Consider the following 12,594-nt stretch of genomic DNA (forward strand, 5'->3'; position numbering starts at 1 on the left):
AAAGTTTGGACTAAGAGATTTTGGAAGATGCTTTTGGTTTGCATTAGTGGATTTGCGTCTTGAGACATTTGTCTTGAAGGAGGCTGCAGACTTAATGCTATGCTGTTGGAAACCAGAACTTGAATAGAAGATAATCCTTTAATGTTATTTAGCTTTAATACTCGACTACTGCTGCATTACAAGACTGCTGGTTTGCTGCCCCATTGTGTTGTCATAAAAATTAAAAATTCACAAACCTCTATAAGGTTTTCTGCTCAGTTCTTCCTTTGCATAATAAATCCCTGACAGATACCTTCATCAAGCATGCTCTTTGAAAGGAAACACAAGGATGAAATTCAATGTTGATCTGTTCTATGAATTCATTTTATATTACAAATATTACTGCAGCCTTGCAAGCCGAGCCTGCTTTAATTCAAAACATGGTTTTCTCATGAAGAGTCCATCATTCAACCCTCTCAGTCTCTTTTATCGCCGCTGTGCAGCCTCTCGTCGCTGACCCCACTGTACATTTGATGTGGTACATGCCCACAAAACTACTGGTTGCCATGGAAACAGACAATTGCCTTTAAACAGGTTGAGATGCGTCGGCCTGTGTCACCAATTCCGGTGGGCTTAAACACTTTTTAGCAGACCTTAAGGTTGATTGAATGTTTTGTTGCACAGCTACAAAAATAAATTTGCCTTGGGAGAGAGGCTTCAAAAGGCTGTAGGACATTTTGTTTTTTTATGCTGCACAGATGGGAGCTGTTCTGTATGACTTACAAATTAGACTAGTGCATTTTAAGAGTCTGAGCCATACAGTGCATGTACAGTGTATGAGAATTATTTATGTGGATATATGATGATACCATTTGAAGTTAAATGGTTTATTCTCATGTTTTTCCTCCATGTCTAACTGGTCATGGGGCTTGAATTTCTTCAAAGTGAAGCAGCTTTTTGTGAGCAGGAAATGGTTGCTGTGGAAACACAACAGCATCAAAGTTTTGACTGTGTGTTGACTCATTGATGGGGCTTTGACAGCTCAGCAGCTGGAAGTTAAATCAACAAGGTCGTTATAAAATGTTCAAGCGTCACGTGTTACTTGGCAAATATTTGTCTTAGTGCGCTTTGCTTTTCAGAGTTTGAAATGATGAAGTTCTGCAATCAAAGAAAATAATTGTTACTTGCCATTCTGGACCCCATACAGCTTCAATGTATCACTCCAGAATTATCCCAAAAAAGGACTTTGATGATGGCAATCATAGGAGTGAGAAAGGAGCTGCGGGGCAGAGATTGCAATTTTCTTGGCCTATTCATATATTTTATAAGTCTGACCATCCGATTTTCTTTCTAAGAACTACAGTTGACAGCAAGCCTCCGCCGTCCCGGAACCATCTGAAAAATATTGACCGTTTCGAAGTCAGTGTTAACCTTTATTGTTATCTATAGTGGTTATTTGCATAGAAACGCACAACTTAAATAAGTAAAATACATTTTTATATATTTTATTTAAATACTTGCTTTGACTATATTACATTACATTACAGTCATTTAGCAGACGCTTTTATCCAAAGCGACTTACAATCAGTAGTATATCATTCACCCATTCACACACTGATGACAGGCTACCATGCAAGGTGCCACCATCAGACTCTAACTAACATTCATTCACATCCAGTCCACACCGATGGCAAGCCTTCGGGAGCAACTTGGGGTTAAGTGTCTTGCCCAGGGACACATCGACTGCCGAAGCCGGGTATCGAACCACCGACCTTCTGATTGGAGAACTACCTTGCTCTCCACTACGCCACAGCCGCCCCTATATAATATAAGCGCCAAAAACTACATTCTGCAAGATAACATTTGAACACATAAATGAGTATTGATGCAAATTTAAATAATAGCACTGAGTATTTTGAACACATCATAATCAAGACCCAACCTCCGTTAACATTAGCCATTAGCTTCATTATAATAATAATAATAATAATAATCAATCCTTTATTAGTCCCACAATGGGGAAATTATTTCTCTGCATTTAACCCATCCCGGAGGAGCAGTGGGCTGCAATGAAGCGCCCGGGGAGCAACTTGGGGTTAGGTGTCTCGCTCAAGGACACCTCGGCATGTTGCCGGTAGAGGGGTTTGAACCACCAACCTTGTGGTTACGGGACAAGCGCTCTACGGGACAAGCGCTCTACCTCATGTGCCACAGCCGCCCCAATAATAGCCAGTATTGTCTGCAGACGGTCGCTGCGATTACTCTGAATGGGAATTAATCACAATTTAATATATATAATATAATAAGTGTCTGACTAAGTTAGTTTTCCAATTGTATAATGGTGGATCTTCCACAGCTTATTTTGATCTTGCAGTTGTGACAAATTGCGTGCTTCATCTCTTCTTCACTTCTACGCTGAAAAACTTCCACACAGAACGTGTGTGTGTGTGTGTGTGTGTGTGTGTGTGTGTGTGTGTGTGTGTGTGTGTGTGTGTGTGTGTGTGTGTGTGTGTGTGTGTGTGTGTGTGTGTGTGTGTGTGTGTGTGTGTGTGTGTGTGTGTGTGTGTGTGTGTGTGTGTGTGTGTGTGTGTGTGAGAAACATTGTTTCTAATTGTTAGGTTTCTACATTCAATATTGATGAAATTGTCTTTATCTTCTCTATTGCAGCCTGAGAGTGAAATGTCCACTACTGCTGAAGATTATTCGTCAGAGGTGAGATGACCTTTCTGAAAATCTGTATATCAATATGTGATATTAACCTTCTTTTTCCTTTTGATTTTATGATAACTCCAAATGTTTTTAACAATGTTTACCCCGATGCAATTTGCATATTGAAGGGCTGCTCGTGTGGTTGTGTTTATGGTCACAACTGTGGCTTACTTCCTGTTTTGGAGATCCATATGAGAGCGTATAATGACTATTATTGTGGATTTTGTTTTTAATATTCGTTAGGTTTTTTTATCCTGTTGTTTTAACATTATCACATGCAAGTTAAATCTTTCTGTGGGGGAATAACCACTAAAAGTCAACTACAAACCGAGCCACTCATTTTGAAGTTTAATTCCTTCGCCTTTTTTTTTTTTACTGTGTCCCTAATTCTCGTTGAGCTGGATTTTGTACTTGAAAGATGCTACATGAATAGAATTGTAAGTCAAAAAAGGATGTGCTTGTAATGATGCCCCTACTTAAAACCATCATCGTTAAAAAATCTTCATACTTTTCTTTCTGATTTTCTGCTAATATGCTACCTAATGTTACTACATGTTAAAACGTGATCATCTGTTTACTGAGTATGGAAGACTGTTTAACATTGAAAGTAAATTAAGAATCCAAATCAGTAAGAGGATGATTTAAATGTGATTTAAGTCCATTGTGAATTAACAGGTAAATGGGTGCCATGATGAGATGACAGAGAACCTAATGATGCCTTCGAAGGATTTTATCTGGGTACAGTCATCTGATTAAGCAGTTCTTTTGGCTCTGCTAGCAAACCCACTGGCTGCTGGACTTTACTCTGTTTGCTTATACTTTAGTCCTCTGCAAGATTTCTTGTAACCAACTAACCAAGGTTGTTTATCGCTGTACTCACATGCCTATATACTTACATAAATGCTCAGCATTTGAAAGCTATACAGTGAGAAAAAGAAAAAAAGAATTCTGTTATGAAGGACAATATTGAAAGCTCAAATGGCGGAGGAGTTTAGGATCGAACAGGGCTTTGTGACATTTTTGAGTCGTAAATTATGTGTGAAAGCTGGAGGAGATTCTGGTGAATGATAGAAAAGTAGAAAGAGGACAGCTACACAAAGAGCTGCTGTCTTTAGATTCACTGAGGTGATATTTGAACAGACGAGACAGAAACCAAGGAGGTGCTGATCGATGCACCCCTTTTTCATTTTCTTGAATTTGTAGCAGATCTTAAGACTATTTGAACTGTGTTTTACAATTGATTGTTTTCTTGATTATCTTGCTAAACGTTGGAGTTTTATTTTGTCCCTTTTTTAATTACTTTGAGAACCTACAACAGGGATGACTAATAGGCGGACCGCTGTCCGAGTCCGGACCCAGACGCTGGTGTCTCTGGACCCGGACCTATAACCGATAGATAATTGAGAAATTGTTACATTTTGACGGAGAGCTTCTATTTAACTGGACTTCGCTGAATTTTATTTAAATACCCCTGAACTACAACAATCAGATTTGTCAGCAATGAATGACAACTGGGAAAGGAAAAAAACGTTTTTTAAAGTACTATCATAGCTTTTGTCAACGTTCAGCCTTGACTTTGCTTTACTCACAACTACTTGTTTTTATTGACTGTTTTGATTATAATCTTCAGGTTTTAGCTGAATTTAGTTACTCTGTAGGCTTTTTCAACTCCCTCTTGTAGAACTAACAGTCTTAAAGTGCTTTGGGTTATTGTCGTTTCATTCACCAGTATCTGTAAAGCTGGCCTTAGCGATTTCTTTGTTTGGGAGGCCTTACTTGATAACATTAACATATTTACTACACATTCCTTCATGTGGCTACCGGCTCTTGTAACTAACTGCTCTTGTCGCTATGCCGTTGACTAATTGCTAAGCTCATTCTTGAATTGAAATCATCTTGATTGCTTTACCGAAACCCTGTAAAAATAGTGCTATTTTTCCTGTTCAGGAGGAAGTGGAGTCGCTGCAACAGTTGACAAAGGGAGGTACGATGGAGGATGCTCTAGCCGCCAAGACCCAGGCAGTGGAGGAGCTGAGTCGAGAGCTTGAAGAAATCAGGGCTGCCTTTGGCACAGAGGGAGTACAGCAGGTAAATGTTTTATTACTTTATTATAGGGCACATTGTTACTGAATATTTTCAAATAAAAATAAAAAACCTTAAGTGGTATTAGAATTATCTTCAGGTTTGTGTCAATGTTGTCGGTGTGAATGTACAAATCATTTTCTAGGTGATAATGTGTAAATATTTCTATCTTCCCTTTTGTTTAAAATCATAAACGTTTATAATGCCAGCTTTCATCCGGCAGTTAGAACTGTTGCTGTAAATTAGCGTGAACACTTAACACTTCAAGGGCAATATCCCTTGCTTCTTCATAACACATATTCAGCCTTACAAGAATGTGTATTTTACTGCTGTTTTGAAACTGTCCTTGGAAAATCTACACATATTTTGTTCCATCTCACCATAAATGCTTAAGCCGTCCATAAGGGGATTTTACTTGATTGCATTTTACTTTTCTAGCTGCAAGACTTTGAGGCTGCTCTGAAGCAGCGAGATGGCATCATCACCCAGCTGACGGCTAATCTTCAGCAGGCTCGTGAAGAGAAAGACGAAATCATGAAAGAGTTCCTGGAATTGACAGAGCAAAGCCAAAAACTGCATATTCAGTTCCAGCAGGTGGGAACTAAGAACTTCTGTTTTATTAGCTATTCATACACATCCTACCCTCACAGGTAAATACACTATTATTTTGATCCAATACTTGCCATCCATGTATTTAACAAGAAATGAACATGTGTATGGAAAACTCACAGCTGCAGGCGGGCGAGACGCTGAGGAACACCAGCCACAGCAGCACAGCAGCTGATCTTCTGCAGGCCAGGCAGCAGCTCCTTCACTACCAACCGCAGCTGGAAGAGCTCCAGCTCAAGCTCAACGAGATGGAAATGGTAAGAAGTTGCCTAGTGTGATCCTTTAGACATGCTCTGTTAAATGGAAGTGTTTACACAGTATGTTCTCAATGTTCCCCCTGCATTTCTAATAATTGCTTTTCCTTTTAGTCCCAGGGACGATCAGAAGAATCGTTCACACTAAGGATTAAAGAAAAGGACCTGATAATTGGTGAACAAGAAAAGGTTATTTTGAGTCAGAGGACGGCGGAGCAGTCTTTTGCACAATCACTGAAAGAGAAAAATCACTTCATTTCCGAGCAAACTGCAATAATCACAGAACACGAGCTGTCGCTGACCTTGCTCAGAGAGGAACTTGCTCATGTGGGACGGACTACTGATGAGAATATTATAAACCCATCGGATGAGAAAGACCTGATTATAGCAGAGCAAGAGAGAGTCATTTCAGAACGGGACTGCTCTCTTACACAGCTCGAGGATGAGCTGGAGTCGTCAGAAAAACACTTGCGGGACCTCCAACAGAGAATGGCTGCAAAGGAGTCGGAGCTTGAAAGATGCATGGATGAGTTGGAGAACAGTAAGGCTGACTTAGAAAGCTGTAAAAGGGAAATCGAGAGTTGCAATTTGGAATTAGAGAGAGAGCGAGCAGAGTTAGAAAGCTTTAAGGGTGAACTTTCAGCCTCCAGACAGAAAGAGCGAATGTCCTCTAATGAAATCATGCAGCTCATGGGTACTGTAGAGGACCTGCAGAAGCGTTGCCACCAGGACAGCCTGTCTGAGAGTGACACCATGCAACAAATGGAGGAAGAGACTTTGAGGAAGCTCGAACTTCTCAGGGCAGAGCTGGATGAGATGTACGGCCAGCAAATAGTCCAGATGAAGCTGGAGGTTAATTTGCAGCATGCAGCAAAAGTGGAGCAAATGACCGAGCAGCATCGAGCTGAGCTCGAGCTTCTAAAAGCACAACAACTGTCTCAAAGCTCCACTGTTGGTGTTGAGGTGGACACACTCAATGCTAAGATTAGAGAGCTTCAAGAGACATTAGAGCAATCCCAATCAATGCAGGATAAAGCCAGACATGAGCTTAGCCAAGTCTCCCAAGAGAAGTTCAACCTGCAGGCCAAGGTTGAGGATCTCCTCAGAGATCTCCGTTCTGCTAAAGAAAACGTGGAGCAGGTCTCCCACACTCTTATCTCTCGGGAAAGCCAAAAGGGTGAACTGCTTCGCCTCCAAGAGACCATCGACAATCTAAAGAGCGAGCTCGCCACTGCTCGGGAGGCAGCACAAGAATCAGAAATACAACACGAGTCTGAAGTGACCAATTACAAGATCAAGTTGGACATGCTGGAGAGGGAGAAAGATGCTGTGCTGGACCGCATGGCTGAGTCACAGGAAGCAGAGCTGGATCGACTGAGGACTCAGCTTCTGTTTAGTCACGAGGAAGAGCTAACTGTTCTCAGGGAAGATTTGCAAAGGGAGAGCTTCCTGAACACAGAAAACCTCCTCAATGAAGCTGCTATCAAACATGAGAAAGTGTTGGATGGGCTGCGCGTTCGTTATGAAGAAGAACTGCATTTGTTAAAAAGAGAGAAGGCAGGTTTTGCCACAGAGCGAGATGAGCTTTTTCACCAAATTGTTGGACTAAAGGAAGATCTAAAGCTGGCTTTGCACAGCTCCAAAGCAGATGCGCTTGTCCAGCAGCTTCAGGAGCTTCAGGTAGAGCTCGAGGAACTGAGAAAGGGAGGAGGAGAACGAGCTAAAATGGAAAATGAAATTAAATCGTTACGTAAAAAGAAAGAGGCGCTTGACAACCAGACAAAAGAGAAGGAACAATTATGGGAGAGCAAATGGAAACAGCACAAATTGGAAAAAGAGGAATTGACAGAATCTAATAGCACTTTGAAAGAAGAGTTGAACTCCAAAATTCAGAAAATTGAGACACTTGAAGCAGAGATCAATCAAATGCAGCAAAAAGTAGTTGGGCTTGGTGAGGAAATTGAAACGCAGAGGACTACTTTCTCGTTTGCTGAAAAGAATTTCGAGGTGAACTACCAGGAGCTGAAGGAAGAGTACACGTGTCTTATTGAAGCGAAGACCCAGTTAGAGCAGAAGACACTGAAGGAGACACTAGAGTTTGAGGCAAAAATTGCCAGCCTTCAGTCGCAGATTCAGGAGCTGGAGGAGAACAGCAGAGATCTTAAAATGGAAGACATGAATACAGATAGACGGGAACAAGCTGTGATAGAAAAAGATACTACTGAGTTAATGGAGAAGCTTACTGTTACTTTGAGTGAGAAGGAAAGCCTGGCTGGGAGGCTTTCCGAAGTTACAGAGCAACTGATGTTTACAGAGAGCAAAGTCAGACAGCTAGAAGAAGAACTGACGAGAGTGAGAGAAGCAAATGTGGAGGTCATCACGCAAAGTGTAAGCCTAGGGAAAGATCTGGAAAAGAAGCAAGAGATCATGAGGAAGCAGACACGGGGTCAGGACGCCCAGAGAGAAGCTAAGCACCAGCAGGAAGAGCAAACCGTTGAACCAGTTTGTTCTTTTGATGGTCATCACCTTCAGATTCAGTCTTTGCAGGAGGAGATAAAGGCTCTTCAGTCCCTCTTGCAGGCAGCTGAATCCGAGAGAGACGGTGTTCAGCAGACCTCGGAGCTCCGGAGGCTTTCACAAACTCCCTCTCCAGCAGCTCTGGGGGAGGGACCTGTCGGAGGACGATCCTCCCCGCACAAGCCCACAGCCTCCGGGTCAAGCAGGCGCAAGAGACGGCAGAGGTCGAAGCAGGAGCGCAAACTGGGCAGCGCTCCTTCAGACTGCAGAGAAGAAAAACAAAGGGAGGAGGAAGAGGAGGCAGCGGGGGAGGAAGAGAGAGCAACAAGTGCTGCAGAGCAGGAGATGCAGCCTCAGATGGAGAGCCAGGTTATGTCATGTTCACAAGAGAGGGCCGGCGAGGAGGACTCCACAGACGGATACCAGGGAGACGGGGACTACATCAACAAACAGGTAGGCACTCGCGTGCATCTACTTCACCGCTCTCCAGTCGCTGCCTTTCTTTCTCCCTTTTTAAGTCTGATTAAATAACATGTTTGAGTGACTAAAGGGGTTTTCAGAAACTGTGCATGAAAAAAAAGAAAGCGTAGTTGAAATTGCATGCTGCAAAGATATCCCATTCACAAAGAATGCTGTGATGTTCGATGTTGTTGTCAGCTTCATCAGAAACGTGTGGATTTTAAGTCATAGCCAGATGAAGCTTTTACATCGAGCAGAGCACGACTGAGGCATTTCAGCACTGAAATGTTTTTTCTCTAGTGACATTCAGGAGTGCCTGTGTTGCTCAACGCTACCTTGGAGAGCAAGGCTGCAGTCGTGTTGTGATAAAAGAGAGCCGTATGTTTTTAAGTTTTGTGCAGACCATTCAGCGACATTTCCTCTGTGCTGCTGTGGGAAGAATAATGTAAAAGAGAAAATAAACACAGAGTAGAGCGTTCACGTAACAGTGAAGTGTCAAGACCTCATTGGTATTCTGATCATTTCTATGTTTAAAAGAACACTTATACACAATATTTATAATCTGCTTTCATTTGATGCTGCTTGTCCTCAAATTGAATTTGAAAACATCACCCGCTGATAGCTTTGAATCTCTGCCGTTGTGTAGAAATGTGTACATTCTAGTTTCTTTCCATCCTGCAGGGAGTAAAGGGTTTGAGGTGAGAAGCCATTTTACCCCACTCATTTCTGTGTTCGTCACTTCAAGCTGTGTCTCAATTATACCTGGCAAAAAGATAGTGTACAGCGTCTGTCTGCCATTTCATATCTGTGTTTCATATTGTTTTTTCACATCCTGGGTCGGAACACTACATATGGTCCAGAATTACATTTTTAATGTCTTTAAGTCTTCAAAGATAGTTTTAAAATGTGCCTTTTATTCTTAATGGCATGGGGAAATGACATGTTATTGAAAATATAATAAAATAAACTGTTTTGTGTCAGCCCTTTTACATTTGTACAATCAACAACGGAATTTAAAGCAGTTATTTTTTTAATGAGGTTCAGTGTTTAGATAAAAACACATGGATCAACTGTTAAAAAAATCTTTATAAACCACAATCAATATTGCTTAAACTAAATTAAAATAAAGGCAAACTAGATGATGTTCAGAGTCCTTTTGTTGTCATTTATAGTGGATCATTCTCATACAAATAATTTCTGCACTTAATTGAAAAGATACTTTCTACTCCCCCTCAGGAAGTGATTAATCATGGTGCATCATGTCTTTCTGTCATCAATTTCATCTTTGTCTGCTTTTGTACTTGGGTGATATGTACGGCAGTTTTAAATAAAGTATAATATTTTTCTTCTGATTGCTTATTTAGGTGAGCAGACATGGGTCGGACCACCACACGGAGCCTGTCGTGTGTCTGGGAGCCGAGGGAGAGACGACTGAGCATGTAAATGTCACTTAAGCTCACATCCTGTCCTTTTAGCTTTTCAGTGCTGCTTTGAAACAGTATGCTGTAAAGGTCTATAAATAAGTTGTCCTACAGCTGGAACACAATGCAATGACATTTTTTGTATTCTTATCTTGAATAGCTCTTACTTTGTTTGTTAGCTTCTAAAATTGAATTCAACAAACTTCTTTCAGCCTGATGAATGGCACCTGTTCATGAATAGCCGTGTAATTTAAATTATCAGCATACCCAAAATTCTATACACGGTTGCCTGTTTCATCGACAGATTTGTTCCCTGAGAGTAAAAAGATGAACTTAAAAGTCCTGCAGTCAGACATTAGCAGATAACGAACAAATAAACAAACAACATAACAAATGTAACAGTGTCAGTGGTGGTTTTAAAGTTATCGGAGCAGAGCCGTACTGTGACAGAAATAAAACGGGAATGGTTCAACATAGTTGCTCAAAACACCTTTTAAAGCAAAGCTTTCTTCTTGACAGCACCCTGAGGCAGCTAAGAAAATTCGAAGCAGCTACAGTGCCTTGCCATTATATGTCGATTACATCTAAAAAAAAAAAAACAACCTCAAACCACATCTCAGTAAATTTGCATAGCAAACATTATTTTTCTATAACTTTATTTTTTTTATATTTAATTTTGGTGACATACAGTATTCAAACTACAAAATTCATTCAGATAGTAGGTGTTCTGTTTCTTAGTTATTGTTATTCTGTTTTTGCTATTGGCGTTCGAGGAGCAGCGGCACATCATAACACAGCTGCCGTTTGTTAGGCACTGAACATCCCCCATCTGCATGTTTTAAGCAGCAACATCAGAGAGGTTGCAGGTTTGAAAAGGACTCTCCACACTCCACATGTAGTGTCTGATGGGGGAGATGTATCACGACCAAGCGTTTTTAAATACAGACCTAATTAAAATGTAGAGTGTGCTTTAAAACCCATCTGATATCCAAGGTAAATGAAACACAATTTTTATATTTGTGCAACCATAACACATTTGTGGTAATGCATAATTAGAGAAAGAGGCCTCACTGCCTTTTGTTCTGTTACAGACGTGATAATAGCCGACCTCTCATCCTAAACACAGATGGCCTGTGCTTACTGCACTCTCATAGAAATTATAGGATTGATGGAATTATGTTGTTTAATCATAATGTATATCTCCTCTAATTAGCAAATGGATGTAGTATTAACAATTTAATTTATGATAAATTATAAGTGATATCTACCTTATGCTTTTCCAAACTATTCCAAATATTTATTTTTTAAATCAGTCATTTAGTGTTGTCTTTTTAAACTTCTTTAGGTATATAACGACAACACTCCAATATAAAGTCACATTATCTATGTGAAAAAGGAAATGTGTTCCTGTTGTTTAATCCAACTGTTCTAATGTGATGATATTTCTTGTCGTGGTTAGGGTGAGTGCAGGCTGCAGATGGAGGCTCAGCGCATCAGCCTGTCTCAGATCCACGCTGCCCAACTCGAGCTGCTGCAGGAGGATTCGGACGCCCGCGCACACACTCTGGAGCTGAAACTGCAGGACCGGAAAGATCACGGTGACCACGGTGAGCAGATGTGTAGACCGTTGCCTTTGTGTGCATTTGTGTTTGTGGCAAAGCATCCCTTCAGATATGGTTTTGATTGATCATTCATGATGGATCAACACAAAAAGCTTGTGTGTCTAGAATTGTTTTCGTACCCTGTTTGTTGTCTGTGTAAAACATTTGAATTATTCAATTAATTACAATTTTCTACTCTTTCTTTTTTTATTTTCAGATGAGTCAAAAATCTTCAAATACCAAAACATGTTACAAGCTGTGTCAGAAGAATGCAGTGAGATCATTCAGGTAAATACTAAAGACAAACAGTGGTAATGTTTGAGGTTTTCTATACGAATTTTATTAATGTGTGTTGCCAAGTTACCGTATCAGTTACCCTTGTCTCTCTCTTTGTTTTGTGTTCAGTGTTTTCAAAGGATGTTTGGTGAAGAGTTTTTGGAAAGTGTTGCTGCAGAGGAGCGGCCGCCCCCTTCAGTAGAAAGACCAGACACTAATGAATCCACCTCCACCATACTGGAGGCTAGAGGTAAATTGTCTATCAAATGAATTGAATTACATTATAAAACAAGTATTACAGATTATATAACGTAAATTTCCAATGTAACATGCACTGTTGGCAATTATTACATTCACAGTACACCTTCAAAATGTTTTTAGATAAGATCTCTTTTTTTGCGAACAAAAAATGTAGATGCTAAGAAAAAATCTGTCTCATACTCAAATATTATGATTTAGTATCTTCATTAAAACCCTTGCTATTTAATCTATAAAGCAAATCGCTTTCTCTTATCTAGAGCTCTACAGAAATCTTCAGCAGGTGAGGGAGAGGATCGAGCAGGAACATCATCGACTGTCGCAGCTCCAGGCTCTGCTGAGAGCTGATGGGAACAAGGTAAAAACACATCTGCAGATGTGTCTCAGTTACATAACACATGCTAATTTATTTTGTTGGTTCACTTCACA

At 40.5% G+C, this 12,594-nt stretch overlaps 1 protein-coding gene across 4 annotated transcripts in view; it reads left to right on the forward strand.

The window, feature by feature from the left end:
- akap9 (A kinase (PRKA) anchor protein 9) overlaps positions 1–12,594 on the forward strand; it is a 62,383-nt gene that overhangs the window by 11,749 nt on the left and 38,040 nt on the right. For all 4 annotated transcript variants that reach the window (XM_054605683.1, XM_054605684.1, XM_054605685.1 and 1 more), the window contains exons 3-13: positions 2,647–2,691; positions 3,364–3,426; positions 4,636–4,776; positions 5,209–5,364; positions 5,502–5,636; positions 5,748–8,603; positions 9,974–10,048; positions 11,490–11,637; positions 11,849–11,919; positions 12,037–12,157; positions 12,426–12,523. In XM_054605683.1, coding sequence (XP_054461658.1) covers positions 2,647–2,691; positions 3,364–3,426; positions 4,636–4,776; positions 5,209–5,364; positions 5,502–5,636; positions 5,748–8,603; positions 9,974–10,048; positions 11,490–11,637; positions 11,849–11,919; positions 12,037–12,157; positions 12,426–12,523 — 3,909 coding nt within the window. The remainder of the gene's footprint in view (positions 1–2,646; positions 2,692–3,363; positions 3,427–4,635; positions 4,777–5,208; positions 5,365–5,501; positions 5,637–5,747; positions 8,604–9,973; positions 10,049–11,489; positions 11,638–11,848; positions 11,920–12,036; positions 12,158–12,425; positions 12,524–12,594) is intronic.

Source organism: Anoplopoma fimbria, chromosome 10, assembly GCF_027596085.1.
Source record: "Anoplopoma fimbria isolate UVic2021 breed Golden Eagle Sablefish chromosome 10, Afim_UVic_2022, whole genome shotgun sequence".
NCBI lineage: Eukaryota > Metazoa > Chordata > Actinopteri > Perciformes > Anoplopomatidae > Anoplopoma > Anoplopoma fimbria.